This window comes from Anopheles stephensi, chromosome 2 (genome assembly GCF_013141755.1).
Source record: "Anopheles stephensi strain Indian chromosome 2, UCI_ANSTEP_V1.0, whole genome shotgun sequence".
In the NCBI taxonomy this organism is placed as follows: Eukaryota; Metazoa; Arthropoda; class Insecta; order Diptera; family Culicidae; genus Anopheles; species Anopheles stephensi.
The window spans coordinates 23927905-23949963 of NC_050202.1; the positions used below are offsets into that span (position 1 = coordinate 23927905).

Below are 22059 nucleotides of genomic sequence, written 5' to 3' on the forward strand. Positions count from 1 at the left end.
GTTTATTGTACGACTCCAGCGCTTCCTTGTTTTCTTATTCTATGTGGTGTTAGCTGCTGGATTTGATAAGACTTGATAATCGTTATGCCCGCAAGTTATTTATTGCCAACATCCTTCTTTCCCATATTGACTCCCTTGCCGTTCTGTGCAGCTATTCCTTTATATGTCCCTTCTCAACTTTGCATACCCTTATGCGTCGAACGCGGTTTTCCCAGAGCGATCTAAGGACGCACGTGTTATTGGCGTTAATCTCGCTAGGTGATCTGTTTGATCACGATGTTTCTGTTAATTGTTTCGGTTCACTTCTCTTATCAACCTCATCCTAAAGTTTTTGTCTTGCATTCCTACATTCCCACTCCTACCTTACACTTATCACTTATATTTAAAAGTTTTGGATTTTATAGCTCTTCGACGAAGGTTGATTTTTTTTTTTTAGTTATAAGAACATGGTAATACCTACGTAAATAATGTTATCTTGGTCACATAAAACCATTTTTATCATACAATTGAATGACTTTTTGTTTGCTTACTTACCCATGTCTTTGTCTAGAAACAGTATGACAATAGAATAATTCCTAAACAAACGATAAAATTACCCTTCTCACCTTCGTTAAAGCATTAATTGCAGACTCCTAAAAGCAAGCAGCTTTCCTACCTCGAAAAGCTTTAATAAACACCACCTTACGCCCTGTAAAACTGATTGTAAGCAAACAGTACGCCGAGTGAACAAATCAAAATGAGTATAACTGCTCCGCGCCACGAAAAGAAGGCCACAGCAACCGTGGCCTTACCCAGTTCGTGGCACAAACAGCCGTGCAAGCCGTTGAGGAACAAAAGATGAGAAAACAAATCGACAAATGGCTGATTGAATTTGTGCCGCTTATTGCCAACAAGAAAACGCAAAATGGGAAGGACCGCAACACAGGCAAAAGAAGAATGAACGGAACAAAATCCCAGTCGCTTCAGCGCGGTTACGCTGCACAACAGTGTTGGAGGGAAAAGCTTTTCTTCGGGTTCAGCTTTTCTTTGCAGCTCCGGTGTTTTTTTTTGTCTTGTTCGCTTTCTTCTTCGTTCGGTACAATCGTCTAGTTTCCCCCGAGCGAACACAGTGTCGAACCGAAAGGCGTCGATTGGGGGGAAAAAAAGCGTCCACCGTTTTTCGTTGGCTTGGCAGTAGTGAGTGAGTGGGGTTCGAACAAGACGAATAAATTAAATTACACGATAGAATAAATTTGCCAATTGCCAATTCAATTTGAATGCGATGGAATGTAATGAATTTCGCGTTCGCGTCGCACACGGTCTGTGTGTGAGGGTCGCTGTGTCATCATCATCCGCCGGTCGATCGGTCGGTCGGGGAACTGATTTTCCTTTACGACGCTGGTGTAAGGACCTGGAGCGCTTGGCGCCAGGTGACGCCAGGTGAGGAATCGTTTGCGTCACGTCTCGCACCGAACGCGAACGGATTTGAAAAGAGGTGTAATTTATCGCATTATTCGCGTGCACACACTACAGCGAATAGTGTTACTTGGGTCGCGTCCGTTTATGATGTGTAGTACACTACTCGGCGCACTGGAAGAGGTGGCTAGCGTGTGTGTGTGTGTGTGTGTGTGTGCGCCTCGTTTGATATCGACAAAAACAGTAGCAAATGGGTATAAGGGGCGTGACTTTTACGATGCCATGACGCCATGCGCTTCTCAACCCGGCTTGCAACAGCGGCAGCGTTATTACCGAACCATTGTTCCGTGCCGAGTTTATGAGTCTGGAATTGGCACTTGGAATAGTGCGAGGTGGGTGCTTTTTCGGGAACGGAATTCCCACCATCGTAAAACGCTGCCCGTTCCAAAAGTTCTGCCATAAAGTCGTGTCTAAGTCGTCTTGCTGCAAACAACCTTAATGGGAAGATTTACGGCTCTGCTGCTGCTCTATGTCTCCTTGTAAAAGGGCAGATCCCACTGTCATTACGGGCCTTATTCAACAGACGTGGACATTTTAAATTCGTACCGCTCGGTCTCCATCTTGAGTAGCTACGCTCGTCTCCTGCACGCCACTTTAATCTATCGTCCTCCTTTCCTCTTTTAACCAGGGCTTCACCTTCCCACCCGAGGCGGGCTACCCGCTAGAATCGCACCAAGCCACGTACTACATGCTCGAGACGCACTACAACTATCCCGACTACACGTACGATTTCTCGCCATTCTATCGGAAGAATCTGAGCAAGCAGCAGCGCAACATGAACATTAAATCGCGCGACGAAGCGGCCGAACCACAGCCAGAAGACAGCGATCCCCGGTCCAACGGTGATGAAGACCTTGCCGACGATGGAGACGACAGTATCGCGATGGAGCAACAGATGGTGGACAATTCGGGCCTGAAGCTGTACTACACGCGCAAGCTGCGGCAGCACGATGCCGGCGTGCTGTCCGTCGGGCTCGACCCCAACTGGCGTCACATTATACCGCCCCGACAGGAGAATGTTATCTCGCAGGGCCACTGCATTGGAGCCTGCACGCAGCGAGCATTCCCGCGCGACGGCATCAACATCTTTGCCGTCATGAGCCGAACGCATCTGATCGGACGGCAGGTGAAACTCCGACAGGTAGGTACCGGCCGAAGATAAATGCTTCCGTTTTACTTTTCGTCCACCAAATCCACCAACCACGCGCGACAAACCATTCCAGATTCGAGGCAACACGGAGCTACAGCCAATAATGCGTGACACAAACATCGATCCAAGCTATCAGGACTACCGGCGGCTGACCGTACCGACCAAGGTACTGCCGGGCGATAGTCTCGTGGCGGAATGTATCTATGACAGCTCGTCCCGCAAATCCATCACTCTCGGTAAGTGAACCGGTTTGTCACACTTCACCGCTAACGATTAAAGTGGCTCGGCCATTTTGGCGACACAACAGGCTTTCCTGTTGTCTCGGGGACATTGTCTTGGGGTTTAAAGTTAACGTGTTTTTCGGTTGCGTTCTTTTGCTTCGGATTTCACAGGTGGCATGACGACCCGAGAGGAAATCTGTATCATCCTGACGCTGTACTACCCTCGTCAGCGTGAGCTGACATCGTGCCATTCGCTGCCAAGTCTGCCGACCGTGCTACATTCGCTCGGCATCGAGGAGCTCGCCTCGTAAGTATTGTCCAATGTTGTGTAAAGGCATGGTTACTGTGTGGGACACAAAAGCTCCGGGAGAAGCTGATAGTGTGTGGGTTGTCGAGCTTTAGGGCCGGATGAAAGGACTTTCATTTTCATGGAAGCATCCTTGGGTTCATTTCTTTGCGACTGTATGAAGAGCAAGTTAGGTTGTTTATGCGAGTGATGGTTCATGATAGAATTCCTGGGATTTTTGGTTGAATTGTTCTCTTTCTACTAGACTTTGACGATCAATGTAGCTGGTAGACTGCATTTCTAATAAAGAAACTGTACTTTACCGTGATGCTATTGCTTCATCGAAGATCTTTATTTATTTATTCTTATAATTTATATAAAAAAATCGTGAGCTTAAAATTAACTTGATTGTCAATTTTAGCTATCGTTCTGATGAGTTCACTTAAGTCAATAGAAATATCAGCCTTTTTGATTTATTGGATTTGTTGGACTTAGAAACTATGTTTGAACAACTAGTTTCTAGAGAATGTTCTACATCGAAAATCCTCCACTATCACAGCATATAGTCATCTAAGTTTGCTCAAGGTTTTTAACAGCGTTCCAATATTTAATTATTCCCTTCTGACGACTGCCTACATTATCATGACGTGTCAAAGCAATCAAATTAGGAGGATTCTAGCTATCTATCCAACAGTCATTTCACACCAATACCAATATTCTGCTTCCGACAGCGCTCAAATTCCGCACATTATCATCGCAAAGTTTTCTTAAGCGCCTGATGCAAAGTAACTCTTAGAAAGTCTCTTCACCTTCAGAGACCCTTTCTTCCAAGACACAGATTTTTTTTATTTTAGTGTGTCAAGTTTTTTGCCTTCAATCAGTAAAACGCCTGCTTTTAGTGTTCCTGTGAGGCTTCTGCTAGCTGATACGAGCAAGTGTAAGACATTAATAACTCCTACAACAGCCTTGCTGTACTCAGAAACAATCCTGCAAACCCAAATTCACATTTGGTAGGTGGCTGTGAAGCTTTATAATCAAACAGTGTGAGAGATTAGAGTTGGACTTTCACGGGACATCAATCTACTCTATCTTGTTCTTTCTCGAAGGCTTAAGCACAGAAGTTTATAAATCATTAGCCACATAGTGTACATCAAAGTCTAACTTATTTGAATGTTTTTCTTCTTTTACCTGTGAATCTCTTTATTTTTCTTTCTCACTCTCTACTCTTGGTCGAACGACCGCAAAAGTCATGCCTACCATTTCAGGCTTACGAGACTTAAAAATACCACGTAGTTGGACAGTCATACCTAACCAAAGAGGAACGGTCCGGTTGGGATGTGAACCCCAGTTCTGCCGTATGAAAACCGACACCGTTGTCGCTTTTACCACCAAACCGCCCATACTCCAACTTACAAACATTAATGAGAGGAATAAGATACATCGTTTTGTGACATATCTATCGACTAAAGCTGAACCTCTAACGAATCAATCGATCCATCTACTCCAACACTTTAATAAACCCTTTCTTCTTGCCATTGCCCTTTTAATGAAGTTACCATCTAGTTTAATTCCTTCCAGGAATCAACCATCACTCATCCAATTTTGAAGATCACTTCCCTTTTTATTTCTGAACCGGGACCGGCACTGGCATACTTCCTGTTCGATAAAACTTCCTTTTACCCTTTTTTTTTTGCTACCAAAACCAAAACGCACTCCGAATAATAATAAACCCTTTCTGTCCACCGGGTTTACTGAAGGGAGCGTGCTGTTGCAAAATGTGACGTTTAATTTGTACCTCTTACAGCCCCATTTTAATGAATAAGAAAGAAAGCCTTCTTTCTGTCTTTTGTTCTATGCGCGTGGTTGTCCCGCGCGAAAAATTACAAAAGACGCTCCCAGTTTAAAGGTTTCTTTACAGGGCCAAAAGCCTTCTTGAAGAAGGGGAAAGTATTTTGAATGATAATTTCTTCCCTTTTCTTTTCTGCAGAAGAACCAATTCTAGGAACTGTGAAAAGAATTCTTCTTTCCGGCACGGCTCCTATTCCTGTTACGTGAGTAGAATGAACTCACAGAAATTCGTCCCAGAAAAGATATCCCAAACTCGATCGATCGACAAGGAAAAAAAAAGGAAAACACCGTTGTATCGATTATCGAATCCGTTTCCCGCTCAACTGTGTAACGAAGTAGCTTAATGAGTATTATCAGGCTGGGGTGTGGTCAAAAAGCAGCTGCTAGTAAGCACACCCGAAACAAAACAAAAAGACAAAAAGGACACCAACCGGTCTGCAATTTTGGTTTTTTTCTTGGTTCACATTTCCGACACCACAAAACAATCGACCGCAACCACATTGAAGCTATAAACGAAAGCAAAAAAAAAAAAACCCCAAACTGTCCCTATGTCACCGTCCGGGGAAGTTGAGTGTTGGAAAAGGCAGGAAAATTGTGTGACGATAAGGGAAGGAATGCCTTTATCGCACCCGATGGCCGGTTTTTTTTTCCTCCCGGTGTCTGAGCTATCCCAAGTGCCAAGAATGCGTGTATTGTTGTGGAGGTTGGAATTTTTGAAGTAATTTTTCGTTTCTTCGTTTCTTTGCGAGGCTCAAAACTTTTCTATCGCTTTTTAAAATTCCTCGGGGTAAAAATGGACCGAACGGTGGGAGGGGGGGGGTGGGGGGGGATCATTTGTGGTGTTGCGGTATAAATGAATTGCGTTGGCTATTGTGCATTTACACTGAGTGTACATACAGTAGACCCGTTTGAAGCAGTTTCCTTATTTACTTACTCCCTCGGGCTTGGCAAAAGTCGTTTTTTCTCCTGGGGTTTAGACGTTCGTTTTCTTGCTTTCAATTTCTCGGAAAGCTTTCCGGTCCACCTGAGACAGCTTGAAAGTTCATTCAGACTGGTCAAATGGAAGCAAACAGAATAGCTCTATGTACAGTGGGCAGTTTCAAACAACTATTCCATTCAAGTTATGGTTTTTATACAAAAAAAGATTCATGGTGAAAAATTAGGCTAATTTATGACTATTGATCATTCATTAAAGATTGCATGAAATAATGTGCACACTAGTTAAAAGGCCATGGAGACGCGTGGTGTCTCAAGCACATGGCTGTGTTGTAAGCGACAGGTACTAGGCGTCTCCATTAAGCATTTTTGACCGACGTGCTCAAGTACTAGGCGCCTCCATCACAAGTTAAAGATTAAATATCAAATAATAATTTCTTTAACCTATTTTTAATAAAAAAAATGATATATGCATAGAGAAAAAAGAAAACAAAAGGATAAAGGGTAAAAGACTCGAGAAGGCCCCCCCTAGAATCTTTTGTGTGCAGCACTGTGGCCTGTCATTTTTGTTGTACAAAGGGATTTCCGTATGGTCAAAACCCATTTGATGTAAACATTGTGCATTGTTCCTTAATACTGTTAATAGACAGCGCGTAGAACTTGATAAAATACATTGTAACAAGTGGTTTGAGATTATGATATTCTTATGTTTCCTCCTTTGCTGAATATCAATGCAAGGTAACAAGTATTCATCGAATTACTGTTCCGTTACCGTTCGAGAACGCCGTGCATGTTTTAGGCCCGATTGTTCACGCCTAGTGCGACTGAAAACTAGTACGAAGCCCCTGTAACCCAAAATGAATGGTAGGGTTAGCGGAGAGGGGATTTTAATCAAATAATAGCAATATTTTATTTGGCTTTCTTCAACCAATTTTGACCACACTGAAAGCACACTGAAAGCTCACTGTGAAGCTCTCGCAAAGTGTACTGCGGATTGCATACCTTTAGGCGTAAATCCTACAGCGCCTAACAAATTTTGTCAGGGGGGGGCCTTCTCGAGTCTTTTACCGGATAAAGAAAACATGACCGCCTTTATTTGCTTTTATTCATTAGAATCGTCCGGCACGTATTGCATATCGATGCCTCGATGCCTTGATGTTAAACGTTGTGGATTAAAATTGTTCAAAATATTTAAAATAGTAAGGATATTTTGGCAATGTTAAGAAAGGTGCAATTACAATTTTAATTTTAGGAATTAAAATTCTAACTGTTTTTCCTCATGTTCTCTTAAAACCTTCACCGTTATCGTTAATCAACGCTTCTTGGGCTGGTGGCGCATTTTTTTTTCCTACTTAATGAACGTAAAACGATATAAATTTCTTTCAAAATTAAGGAAAAAAAGACTGGTGGGGCAAAAAACTCAAACCCAGAAAAAAGCGTCCAACCACCAACGGTTTGTCTCAGTCCTTATTTTGTCTGTCGGTTCTTATTACATCCCGTTTTCGTTGTTTGCGCGAACGGAAACCATCGAAAGAGGTGATGGATTGTTCATTGAATGTGAAGCAGGAAAAAATGGCTACCACTACACCACCAGCAAAAAAAACAACTAACGGGAAATGGAAAAATCTCATTAAATTTTAATGATAGCTCCCCTTTTTTCTGTATGCTCGTACTGCTGCATCCTTCCCAAAAGGTGACGATTTTTCTCCGGTCCGTCCGTCTTTCCACAATAACAAAATACCAAAACCAAAACAGCAGCGCGCACCCAAAACCAACACAAAAAAATCACAATATTCAAAATGATTTCTTCCATTGCAGCCGTTCGTGGCAGGTTTTGTGCGGATGCAACCGCCAGCCGGCAGATGCTTGATGAGATATTATATTTTACATCGTGGCCACCGTGGGACATCACTTTGGTTTTCCTTTCATCCTTGGTGTGATGTATTTTTCTCCGCCACGAAGGCCGCCGTTTTTCGTCGAACTGCAGGTGATGCAGATGATAAAATGGCACCGCAACGCACCGACGACGATCGGCAGCAAATGAAAACCTTTTCCATCTGACCGCTCACGGTCGCACCAATGCCAACTGAACCGAGTCGCCCGGACCCAGACGCCCTAGAAGGAGAAAATAAAACATTTAAACGTGTTTGGTGCTCCCCCTCTCTCACTCTTTTTTGTGTCTTTTATTGCTGGGCTGCCCGCAAAAGGAACAAAGGCTGGTCTGGGTCCAACACAAAAAAAAAACAGATGAAAAAGAACACCAGTGTGCCCATTGTGGGAGGCTGTTTCTGTGGCCAGAGACGTATTGACATGGGATCATCACAAACAAACAGAAAAACAACAAACGCGACGAGGAAACTTATCTTGTTTATAGTTTTGTGGCCACTGTCAACCCCATGCGCTGGCGTCTCCCTTGGGGTTTGGCTGGTGGTGATGAAGCACACGGGCGCTAATGCAATGAAGGACGAGTTTTTCTCCTTTTGGTGCACGAAATGAACCATGGACGTCATTAAATTTTTCGATGCAAAAATACAGCCACAATACGGCAGATACATCACATCAGCTTGATGTTGTAGCTTTATTTGTCCTTTTTTTCCTAGGGCATGGACATTTTTCGTTGTTATCTTTATCACGCTCCGGTGGTGCGTTGGGTGATGCGCGGGTCATCGTTTCATTATGATGGTAAACGAGCTCCACAATGGAAAATGAAATGACGATGAGCATTCGCACGAATCACGGGAATTCAATTAAAAATTGTGCAAAATTATATTAGAAGCAAACATCATACACACAATAACCAAATTCCAGCTAAGTCAACTTTCAAATATTACGAAAATTACATTATTTGTAACTTGCTTCAAGGATTCTTGTCGTATTTGAGGATCTTAATTAACATCAAATGTTAAGCAAAGCTGGATCTAAAGCTCTTAAAACAATTCATTGCTATTAAGTCACACCACCGAGAGAGAACTATCTTTTGATAGAAACTTCGAAGAGGTCTGGTTCTTTCTGTCCTTACTTAGTTCTATCACTTTAAGAGGTGGCAAACTACCTTTACAGATATCCTTGACTTAGTTTATCCGGAGCTAGATAAGTCAGTTCTCACAACTATCCGGGTTGGATTCGATATCTGCTTTTACCATTTCGAAAGATAGGTTTCACTATTGTCTCGACCTACGACTTCAAAGAATATTGTATTTCATTTATTTTGGGTTTCGATTTTTGGGTTAGGGCTCTTGAGTGTTACTGTACTGTGTTACTATACTCTTGAGTGAGTAAATATATTCTGATGTTATTCATGCATTAATTCATGCATTACTTCTGTTTTTTTAATTTTTTTTATTATAATGTACAGGCCTGGCCATACTACTTAAAACTAAATCTCAAAATAAGGTACAATTAACTAAGGTTTAAAGATATTTCCTTCAAAATCCTATAAAATACACCTCAAAAATCCATCATAAATAATTTTAAGTATTTATATGTCAATGAAACTGAAAAACCGGCATAACTGAACCGAAAATCCCACCATGTTGAAAAACCGTATGCAGAAGACGCATCAGAGGAGAGCTTTAACAGCTAATCATAGACTGAGATATTGAAGGCCTTTTTGTTGGTCTGATCGATAAAATCTTGGCTGCTTCAGATTATTATAAATGTCTATAATGATAACGCAGTTGTCCATTGGAAAATTTTACTTTTCTTAAAAAAAAACTAAAGAGCACCTTATGTGTTACCAACGTGTATAGAACAAACACTTAAAAATAAAACCAAATTTGTAATTTACGTATTAAATTCGATTCTTATCACGCCTGAATGTATGCAATTTTTAATTCACAATGAAACATCTAATCTAATCTAATTCAATATGCCCTGAACTTCCATGCTTGGTAAAAAGCCACCTTGCTTGAGTCTTCCGAAAATAACAAAAACAATAAACATGTTCAAGAAACTATTCTAAGAAAATTCATGGCAAATAGTTTCGCTGCCCTCAGGTTCCCTATTTTTTACTCACAAAATACAAGGCAAAACATTTATCTTTTGTCTCATCCAAAAACCACTTTTTAGCTATATCCGTACCGTAGGAATTCTCACACAAACCCTTGGCTGAATAATGACATTTTTCCTTGTCTTTTACCAGCGCCAAACAGTGTTCCCACACTTTGTTTGCCTCTCATCCCCTCTGTAGTTTGCTGAGCAAACAATGCAACACTAATAAAAACATTAAACATATCCTCCATCTGCACAAGAACAGTGGGTTTTTATGTGCGTGTGTTATTAAGCGGGAACAACAAAAAAAACCCTCGTTAGGAAAAACTATCGAAAAACACTGAGCCGCTCCGACCTGGGGTACAGCGTGGGAAGGAGCAAAATAATTTGCACCTGAGAACTTTCGCCTGCATGTTTTCACATTATTTATCATTTCGCACCATTTTGCTTAGCAAAGAACCCCCCCTTTCCGCAATGGACGTGTTGCAATATCGTTTACAAGGGAACAGCGAGATGCGAAAAAGAGCGAGGGGACAAAAAGGATCGTACAATTTTCCTTCACAGGGAAAATCATTCCTACTACTGCACCTGATGCTCCGTTCAGGCAAAAGACCGGGAAAATGCTTCGGAAGAAAAAAAAAGGGAAACATAAAGGATTTGCAACTTGAAATCCTACGGAAATCCCCAGTGGGACGACATACGTCTTCCTGATGGGATTCGTTGAGGGTTTCTGTGTGTGTGTGTATCCTTGTCCCTTTACTCGACTTGAGATTAGCACTGGTTTTGTCTCACCATCAATAACGACAATGTTCCCCCTTATTGTTTCGTCACCCACACCAGGATTTGGTTTGCAAAGGGGCAATAATCATCAGTATCCGTAGCCATCCTGTTCCCTTTTTCTTAGGGAAAGCCTTACCTTCTAATGCATCTTTCGTGTAAGGAGATGCGACTACTTCTTGTAGGCGAAATTGAATAAGACAAGACTAACCACCAGCTGACAGCGAGAAGGGCTTTAACTTTTGCTCCCGTTTCGTTAATGTGTCCCCGATGCGCGTTAATGGCATTCCGAATGGCGGCGGGTGACAGAAGCAGTGCCCTAACAAAGCAAAACGTGCCAACTCTCCCAGTAGAGTGATTTTAATTAAAACATCGAAATCTCAAAGGTTAGCGTACCGGTGAGCAACGATGAGAGTTTGATCATCTACCCTACCAAGGTTGCTCAGGGGGGAAGGAGGGTTGAAAAGTTTAATCCCGTTTTGTGCAGAGGTGCTTTTGCATTAAGAGGATTGACTCGAGTTGTGCCACCGATCCATTCACATCGGGGCAAAAGTTTGTGCGGAAAGCTTTCGCATATAAACGATAATGAGCGTTAGATTCACCTGGATACGTTAGATGAGTTTCGGGAAGGTCCCGTGGTTCGACAGAGCTTACGATCGCAGCGAAGTGAGGGTGATTGAAATGCAAGCAGACAGCAACTAACTTTTAAAGCCGTTTCTAACAAAGCGCTGATGAGAGCATTACGGAACGTTTCCTTTTTGATGGTGGAATGTGACGGGACACAGTGCGGCGTAGAAGAAACAATGCACATAAACACACACAAATTTATTTATTACCTGCTATTGATCAAGACAAAATACAACACATTGACCAACTCTATAAGCTTGAAGAGCTCAACCAGATCTATACGCTTGAAGATATGCAATCTGTTTTAATTTTTAATTTCTTAAGTCGTGATGAACATTTTGAGGGTTTTTTAATTTTCTAGCAAGATATGATTTCTTGAAAGTCGAAGTACTTTACATTTTAACAATTTTTCAACGGCATATTGCCATTAGAAAAAAAAAATCTAATTCTAATAGGCCTAATGTTTGTGTAGATTTACCTTCGAAGTCAACAATGGACTCTAAAACACCCAAGTCAAAAAGTGGGGACTTTTAAATTGTAACAGATAATTTTTTTTTTCAATTTCGGTTGCAAATAGTCAGTATTCAAAACTATTAAATAACTTATGCACTTAGCAAAACGTCGCGAAACAGATTGAAAAATAATACATCAGCATGCGAAGTAATAATTGCTGGATTTGATGACGACGTTCGATAAATTAAAATTCATCTTCAGCAAGATAAACTAAGCATCAAAAATGTCGAGAATTCATTCGTTTACTCCTAAACTAGTATAAAATGTACTTTCAAAGTGATAATTATTACTGACGACTCGTTATTACACATTATTGCATACTTTCAGGCGTCGTTGTTTAAATTTAAAGCGCAGCGTATAAAGCAAACTTACCGTGATTGGTCTGCTTTTACAAAAAACTTTTTATTAACTTATTTGATTACCTTAACATTCAAAAAGGGAAAACAAAAGTAATGTAAAACTCTGTATTACTTATCCGCGCGCTGCCGTAACAGACTGTATCGAACGATAACCCACCCCATCCCAGGCAACAGGAATTGGTGAAAACATTTACCGCGCGCTAAGCGTAAATCTCATTTCGAAAAGTGCGCGAAAGTGGGTAATGAATTACTTTCACTACCGCGCATCTCTCCATTTCCCTCACCCACTCCATCACCACGCCACCACTAGAAACGCTAATCCACAGCAAAGGGATGGATGGAACAACATGGAGGAATTTGGCAGTCCAAATAGGAAAACGCACACACAAACACAGTGCCGACTGCTTTCAAAGCCTGTCGCGGACAGGCTGGAAGAAATGGGTTTTCCCTCCATTCTTTCCGGGGCAGACAGGCAGGAAAAAACGCCATTCCTTGTTCACGCCCTGCCTTCACCAACGGTCCATCCCCCGGGTTTGGCCCCTCCGTTTTGTGTGGATGTTGTTTTGCCACCGTGCTATATGTTTGATCTTGCACAACGAATGTAATAAATTACTTTCGAAATAATATATATAAATACATTCTGCCATCAGCATGAGGGTGCGAGCGAAGGTGCGAGCATTTAGTAGCCGCGGAAGTCGCTACTGACTAACAAAAACAGGCCCTCCGATTGCAATATGGCACGCAGCGTGCGCTGGCAGTGAGAAACCACCGGGAGTCACCAACGCCAACTGTGAGATTCACGCTCTAAACTCTAAAGCCTTTTTGTACGGGGCAGCAGTTGCTTCACTTCTTATGCCAACGAGTTTCGCTTCGCTCTCCACAGGACCGTTGTTGCATCGGTGGAAAACTTTGGATGGCTCCATCATTTGACCAAAAATTCGACGCCAACCCCCAAAAGTCCGTAACGAAAAGCGGTTCAAAACCATTAACCACTTAAATTTATTGCTGAAAAACATAATTCTTCGGAACGATTACGGTTGGGAAATAAATTAAGTAACGATGCCCAGACGCGTCGCCGGTACGCCATCGTTGCCATCATCAACGATCTAGGACGACTTCCAGTCTTCATCGTTGAGCAGAGGAAGAAGAGAATCGCACCAAAAAAAAACCCATTCGTAAAATAATTTCTCTTCTCATTCCTCCGAAAAACTCAGCATCACTTTATCCACCAAAACCGTTTGCCAAAAATGCGCCGAAACGAAATTAACACCGATTTGGGAAAAAGTAAATTGTGGGTATATTGTTGTTTCTGGGGCTGTCTTGTGTGGTTCTTTGACTTGAAACGTTGTTTAGAACGAGTTTTACCAAGCCCCCGCAAAAACCTTTCCATACGAGGGAGAGAGTTCCACTGACGGCTCGGCTATTAATCTCGGGTGGATAGAAAAATGGATTTTCTACAGCAGCCTCTAGGAAACTCAGCCAGCCAGCCAGCCAGCCAGCCAGTTACGGTTCTGTTAATTGAGGGCACTGTTGTTGTTGTGCAAAAGGTGAACTGGAAAGCCCTGGAAGAAAACCACACACACACAAACCGTTCCATGTGTGTGCTTAGAGCGATCAATCTTGGTGATTTGGTGGGGAAAGAGGTTGATATGGGTTTTGAAAAATTGACGAATCTAATTGAGCGTGTGTTCTGCTAGAACTGCTTCGGTAAATAGTAGCAATAAAGTAAAGTTTTGCTTTACATTTTACGGTAGACAGGGAGTTAGTTCAAATGCTGGGAATGGGTAAAATTAATGTCTAGAATGCATTGGAAGCCACCTGCGTTGTGTTTATCGCACGAAGCATAACGCTTTGAACAACAAATTGCATACTTTAAGGCGCAATTTTGCATTGATCCTTTAAACATAGCATACAATGTACGTTCTACTGTATAAAGTTTGAAAAGAGTCTTTTTCAATATTCCGTGCAATAATTTTGTTATTTAATGAAGCTTACGAATACAACTGACATTTACCAATAATTTGATTTTATTGTAATTCTGGTAGTGCTTTAAGGATGAGCTGTCTGTTTAAATGAATGATTAGTTTCGTCTTACCCAAAACGACATTTACAGCCTTTTTTATTTCTTTTGCTTTATGATAGACCTCGATATTTTTATAAAATTTTAATTTAGTTTGCCTTGACAATTTGAAGAAAGATTAAACCCTGATTATCCTAAAATTCTTGCATGGCGGATTGCCTAACATTAGGCGTGGTTTATTCACAAAACACGATATCAGGTTAAAGCCAGCAATTCATACGTTGCAACCCGACAACCCGACAAGGGCGGTCCGTTGGCCGAGGGAACAGCTGCGCCGGCCTTCACACGGCAGGGCCGGGGTTCAAATCTCTTGCAGACCCGCCTCCCCGTACGTAGGGCTGACTACTTTACTACGGGTAAAATTTAGTCACGGAAAGCCAGACGTCTCGAGATTGTAGTGCCAAGGAAGACGAAGAAGAACTCGACAACTAATCGTTGTTGTTGTTCTGTAAGCGAAATAAAAAATCACATCAAATTTATTTCATATTGTTCAACTTTAACCTTAACCTATTAGGGAGACTACCAGCTCGCAATTTTATTCTACTTTCAAAACCTAGAGCAAATATTAAAGCATCAATTATAAAAAGAGTTCAAAATATCTCCTCATTCATTCCGGCAATTTTTGACACTTTATTGAAGCTTTCTAAGTGGCATCAAGTAGCGTAATTACGCAGTTTATTTTTTTTTATTTTCAACATTTGTATTGCATTATCCAACACTTACATAATCCCCAAACAATAAATGGAGTTTACTCTAAAACCATGACCTTCATTTTAAACCAACGACCATCAGCTTCGAATAATATCCCATTAGAATGAAAACGAAGCACTTCACAGTCAATTGATTCTTTATGGTAACCAAACCGTTACGCTCCCCGCTGGCTGAAATCCAATTGTGACGTCATCTATGGACAGTTGATTTCCGGAAAACCACAACCCTGGTAGGGTTCGTACGCTGGTCGAGTGGAAACCCATTTCCAAATTCAACCGGCCACCGTAACCGCTGTAAACTAACCGTTGTACTATGCAACAATTTGTTACAAAATCCACCATCCAAACCGAAAGTTGTCCTTCCGATTAGCAGCACAAAAAACGACCAAAACGACATGGCATACACACCTCACGCAAAGCGTTATCTTCAAACCACGCTCGACGGGAGTGCAGCAGATCCATTAGCACACCTTTTACCATCCCGTACCAAAGGAAAAAACCGATGGGATGTTTTGGGACGTTTTTGGAAGGGGAAATTTTTGGGACCACCCGTTTTTCGTGCGAGTAGCAGAACGGGTGTTAGGCCCCCCGGAAAACCCATCGCCAACCGCAAACTGTCCGGTTCACTAATATTCCGGGCCCATGTCGACCGGTAATGGGTTGGTTTGGGTTTCCTGTCACTTATTTTTTCCCCACTCTCCCTCTCTCTCTCCCCCCCTCTCTCTCTACCTGACTTTTGGGAAGAATTTTCGGGCACAATTTAGCAACCGATAGGTTAGGGTTTTTTTTTTTGCTATACTTCGATCCACGAATCGATTAACGCACGTTACACCATATTTGGCGTTGGCCTGCCACTGTGAGTTTAACTTTAAAACCGACCCAAACACAAAACCACACCGTAAAGTGCTGTGCTGTGAGTACATGTATCCTCGTTTTCTTCCCCAGCGGTACCAACCCGGTCGTGATAGCTTCCCCGGCCGAGCTGGCCGGTATGACGCTCGAGAGACGGCTCACATCCTACGACTGGGAGAATCAGTTCGAGAGCTTCCAGGACGCGACCAGGCAAGGTTCCTTCAAACCGCTCTGCTGGACGCCCACCAACACGATGCTACCGGTAAGTCACCAACATTTTCAACCAGGCACATTCGATGCGGCTCAACCAACAACAAAAAACAAAACCGAATTCTCCTAAAGTCCTGCTGGAGATGTCTAATACGGGAAGACACGGGTTGTTTGTGAGCTGTTTTCAATTGACTACCACATTACGACACACGCCTAGGCAGGCAGGGGAAAGCGAGTTTCCAATACCTGTCGCTTTAATCCTTTCTGCCATCGCTGCACATGACAGTTTATGACAGGGTTCGCTCGGTAACCGATGAAGCACGTGTGGGATTTTCTACGACAGTTCCTTCCGAGCTCACCGCGTCCCCAGGCGTCCCACGTTCTGTCTGCGACTCGATGGGTGGGATCGTAGAATGGATGAAATAAAACTTTTAAATAAGCCTTCCGAAAATGGTAATGATAACATATAATTCCCCACCGGAGCAGTTTACTGGAGGTCGAGTTTGGTCCTTTACAGTTCAGTTGGCTTTTGGCTGCTGCTTAGGTTTTATTATTTTTTCCTACGTATGTATGTCTGTGTGTGTGTGTATTGAAGCAGTACGTGCCAACTTCATAGAGGGATGGAAAACTATGGAGGAATTTCCCCCTGCACACCACTATACTTTAATGCTACCCCTTAAGCTTAACTAGCAACACGTGTGCGGAGGAAGATTTCGATGGATTTCTCGCATGTCTCGGCTTATCTGCCCTTTAGCCGCGTACATTGCCCACACGCACGAGATGTGTGCGTGTTCCTTTTTTCCTGCACTTTAATCCCCTTTTACAACCCTCGGGAAAAGTCACGAGGAGAGAACGAAAAAAAAACTGGAACGAACGAACGTGTATTAGTAGTTTCGTTTTACAAATGAAGCAAAATCCTTACGAGTCTCGGGGGGCTGAACCCTGAACTTAGGGAGGCTTAGTGAAGCAAAGGGGAATTTTTCTTTTTCTCTCTTTTTCTCTGCACGGTGACAGAATTCGAGTAAAACAAATAGTCGTTTTTTTTGGTACCAATGAAGGAAAATAAGACATTTAATGATCATTAGGAGGGTTTTTTCAGAATTTAGTTTCTTTTCGTTACCAGCAAAACATTAACCGTATGGTTTGTTTTATGTCAAAATCGATGCTATTTTCGTCACTTTTCGGGTTAAACTCTTTCCTTTTATTGCCATATTTGAACATTTAAGTTAAAAATAGCAAGCTTCTCAATTTGGTTAACGAAGCGCCTATTTTAAAGCTGGTACGCTATACATTTCCTCGAAACAGTTGTTATTTCTATCAATTTTTAAAAAATTCTAAGATTTTTGAGAAACTTCAAACCAAACCCATAAGTAGAAAAAAGAAGAGAAAAGAGGGTGTGCATGAAAACCAAGATAATTATAAATCGATGTTTTACTATAAATATCTTGAAGGTGTGTCAAGTAATGGCACAAACGCCTGACAGTATGCAATGTGTTTTCAGAAATAACTAATTCATTCAAGAGGGGTTTTATGACGTTAGCTATCACCGCCAAAGTTCATATGATGTGTGTCGAATTGTATTCTTGCAGGCGTCATAGGTATTATAGGTAGCTGATGACTAGGCTGGTAGCTAGGTGAAGTAGATGAAAAATTCTATTATAAAACCGAACATGAGATCCTAGTATGATAGAACTCTGATTAAAAAATAAAATGCTTTTAGAGATAATTAAGCAGATGTTGGTGACTACTCTTCTACCCCTTTTCGAGAGTGCTAACTTCCAAAAACATGGCTACTTTCTAGTGGCAATTGAAACGCTCACATGAGTGTTGAGCAGCAGGGAAACAATATACTCTTGTTAAAAGTATACACTACCCTGGCTTTTTTGTTACATACATTATTTTTTTAGTGTGCAGACACACACACATACACACAACAAAGGAATGCGAAAAGAAAGTCACACTAGACACTAGACAAACATTCTTCAGACTAACATCAAAGCGAAACACACACTTGCATACACCTCCTTCGGGAACACGCAATTTTACGCTAAAGAGTTTGGTTCGCAAGAAAAAGGGATCTAGATAAAGATAAACCAAACTGCCTCTCTCTTACAAGGACTCCGGTGATAGCTGCAGCTTTCAATAAAACACATTTTACCAGCATGTGAAACACATACGAACGTGCATCACCACCACTTTCCACTGGATGCATGTAGCATGATGTACCGAGCGTTAAGCGCTAATGAGAGGCAAACCGTGCTCGGTGCCACGCATTGTCCCATCCACTAAGGCCCTCCACACATGGTTGAGGGGATGCTTGTTGTAAGCAAAACCAAGCAAACGACAACGACGGCTTCTTATGCACACACAGTGACATCAAAGGACAGTACTTCGGTATGGGTTAGGTTCGTGTATCTGTTTTTGCTTTTCTGTTGCCGCTGCCCTTTCTTCTCCACCATTTTGCTTCCCACGTGGCAGACAGTTTGGTTGCACCAGGAATGCAACATTCCTGAACGAACATGCACCTTTATGCATGGATGTATGGGTGTGTGTTAATATCTTGTACTTAAGCCCGTGCACTCTTCCCTTTTTTCCAAAGAGTTTTGCATTGTTCTCCGGGGGGTGATATTATGTTACCCTTGTGTGTTGTCCAAAAAAACAAAACAAAAAAACACGGGTACAAATATGATGTTTTTTTTTTTTTGTTTTTTCGGGTTATCCTTCACCAATGTCAAGCATGGCGGCTCAAACATCAAAGGGTTTATTTGCAGCCGGTTTTGGTGCAGAGCGAGTGAATTGAAAAATTGCCTTTTACACGATCCAAGTACGGTCTGGAGCATTTCTTTAGCATCGTAGTTATTACATCAGCAAGAAGGGGTGAAGTAATAGGTGAGGTTTTTTTTGGATTATTATGCTCGCTTCGGGAGTACTTTAACACGTCCTAGATGCTTTGTTTCAAGGCAGAAGAGCAATATGAGGATGCATAAATTAATGGTACACCTAGTCGAGAGAATTCTACCGTAAAACATCGTTCAGCTTAGTAGTTCCAAATCTTATTAGCAAATCTTATAATATAAGTCCATTTAACAACAAAAATCAATTATGATAGCTAAGGATTAAGTCATTCGAATTTATTGGACTTTTAAATTCTCGCCTTCAAGCGAAACTCTTGCAATAGTTATGCAGAAACAAGAAAGAAAGTCATCTAGCATCGTAGTAGCCCTAATTAGTGCTTTTACAGAGTCTTTTCTCCTTCGCAACAGTAGCGTCATCTAGCATCAATAGCAAGAAGCACTAATCCATTGCAATGGCTAGTGCAAATGAAGACGTTTTTCACTCTTTCTCTCTTTCTCTTTCTCTCTCCATTTCTCACTTGCTCGCCATCCAAAAGTAGTTCAAAATCCAGCATCCACCACCAAAGCGCAAATGTAAATGTCTACCATTCCCTGTCATCCCGAACGAGTACAAGATCTCGAGTCTTTGTCATTCCGCTCAAAAGAAATACACACCACACACCCACCAGTTCTCACCCCATCCACAGTCATCGCTTCATCAGTTCCGACTCCTGGTCACGGCACCACACCACGCTGCAAAGCACAGCAGAGAAGAAGAAAAAAACGCCACTCGCCACTCCAAACCATACTGTGCCGGCGCTATTATTCTCGATATGTTGTAATGTCGGCATCCCTTTGATGTTTGTTTCAAAAGCACTCGCGCACGGACACACACACACACGCTGCTACTCTACTCCTTTTGTTATTTGCCCTTCAGGAAAGAAGTGTGTGTGTGTGTGCGCCGGGGGTTTTCTTTTCAAACTCAAACCCCCTTTGTGGGAACGGGGATGGATTGGACGGATGATGATGATGATGATGTTGGTCGAGACATTTTTTAAGTACCCAACCTCCAGCCGTTTCCACTCGGTGGATTGAGCGGTGTGGCTGTGTGTGTGAAGATTCTGTTTTTTTTTCTTCTTCGTCGCCACCTCCATGTCCAGACATCAGAGGCCTCACTCGGTGCTCTCGGTATGAATGGATCAATGGTTTTTGGGTCGGTGGATGGAATGGGGAAAGGCGGCACGTAGGAAAAACACTTGTAAAAAGGAACTACTATATCATAAACTCCCGACCACTCGCAGGGAAAAGGTGAGGTCGGGAGGGGAGCTATGAGTACAAGAAGTAGAACACCAGGTACTTGAAGGTTTGTCCGCAACATCCCCGTCCGGTACGGTGCAATGGCCTGCCCAGGGAAATGCAGAAGCCTACGGGATGGAACGTCATAATAAAACCATTGATGGTAATGATTAGAAGAAACTGTGCGTGATTGCTTTATGAAGAAGCATAGAGACTCCCGCTCCCTCTCTCGAATGTGAGCGTGCGTTTGTGTGTGTGTTTATGTACGTGAGTAATAGAACATTAGATCCCGATCTAGGTCCTTCATCATACTCGTCCAGCCGAAAGCGACAGGCACTTGTGTTTATAGTTTCCAACCGACAACGAATCGAGCAAAGTATGCCTTCACGCTTCCAGTTAAGCATGAAAAACGCAATTCCTTTAAATAATCCTGCCCCACACCGGCGTCCCGTTTATAAATATTACATTTTTAATATTTTTTTTTCGCCTCATCGGGGGTTGTTTTCCTTTCTACCTCATTTGCCTATCTTCAAACAAGCACTCTAGCGTCGACCCCGAAAAAAAAAACACCACGGTTTGCAGCCTCAAACTGCCATTCACCACTGCATCTGCAGATGGAGGGACATTTTCGCATGTACCGATGCTCAACCATCAAACGGAATAATTGAGGCACAAAAGTTTGTTTACTGCACCTCCCGGTTCTCGTCCCTTTTTTTCGCTCATTTTCTTACCAACCATCGACCAGTAGGAGGGGTTTTCTTTTTTTGGTTGGAAGGCTCCATTTCCATACTTCTTAAGCGAAGCTCGATTCAACTTGTTCTCTCGCTCGCTCGTGTAATTTAGCCCATCGGCCAGTTTGGGGTTTGGTCAGCAGTATCTTCTTGTAAGCAAAATTACAACGTTGCACTGCAATATTTTCTAGCCGTCTTTCCACTTCCTTGCAAAGCACACAGCAAAGACGTTGGTTGGCAAGCAAGCAGCAAGGAAAATACCCCGAGAGCTCGTTAGGAAAGTTTCTGCGCTACAACTGAACTCAAGTGCTGCACGGATTGTAATGATTCCGTTTTGCAGAGGCAAAACTTCTACCCGGGCAAAGCGTGCAGAGCCGGCCCCTCTGTGCCGTGTGTTGTTGAAAGTGCATCCTTCCGGGCGTTGAAAGATGTTTCTTATGGATGGTGGTGATGGTAATGCTGCCGGTGGTGACGATGATGGGGAAGGTTTTAGCGGGGTGATTTTAAATCGTCAACATCGTTTTAGAGTTAATTTATTTTAAATGCCAATTATTCTTCGCATACAACAAGCCACATTTAAATCAACTCCCGTAGGTAAAGATTTATTCCTTCAAAATGCTGTAATTAAGAAAATATGTATGCAATGCAGATTGCCTACATTCAGGCGCGTTCATCAAATCTTGACTAATTGACTTGCTGGCGAGAATGGTATGGCGAGAATGGTATGGCGAGAATGGTATTGTATAAAAGGTTAAATAAAAGTATGATTAAATGTCAAGCATTATGAATTGTCACAAATAATATTTTTTCTAAAAGTATCCTTGTCAAGAAGACATTTTTAAATAAATTGTGGTCTAAAAGGTTCATACCTTTGACAGCACATCTGCTACCGTAATGAACGATTGCAATAAAATGTGTTCCTTCGCATTTTTGAGAATTCAACACATGGAGACGAGGTCTCATGTAGTGATGGACTATGGCTTATAATTTAATGATCATAAGGATTACCATTTATTTTTATGGTAATTGAATGTTTTTATACTATAGTATTATACTTTAATAATTTTTAAAAGAATTTATTAAAAATTCTGAAGGCAAACAATAAGGAGGGCTCAATACAAAATGTATTGCTGGTTGCCTACATTTAGGAGATTTTTTGTACTTATTTTCATTTCTATTGATTG

General features: G+C 42.0%; 1 protein-coding gene across 5 annotated transcripts in view; it reads left to right on the top strand.

Moving 5' to 3' along the window:
* LOC118506271 (MOXD1 homolog 2-like) overlaps nucleotides 1–22059 on the top strand; it is an 89886-nt gene that overhangs the window by 64947 nt on the left and 2880 nt on the right. For 4 of the 5 annotated variants that reach the window (XM_036043183.1, XM_036043181.1, XM_036043182.1 and 1 more), the window contains 4 exons: nucleotides 2084–2596; nucleotides 2679–2841; nucleotides 2998–3133; nucleotides 15898–16066. In XM_036043183.1, coding sequence (XP_035899076.1) covers nucleotides 2084–2596; nucleotides 2679–2841; nucleotides 2998–3133; nucleotides 15898–16066 — 981 coding nt within the window. Of the gene's footprint in view, nucleotides 1–2083; nucleotides 2597–2678; nucleotides 2842–2997; nucleotides 3134–7714; nucleotides 8515–15897; nucleotides 16067–22059 lie in introns of those variants that run through there. The other variant, XM_036043184.1, reaches the window with a different exon arrangement.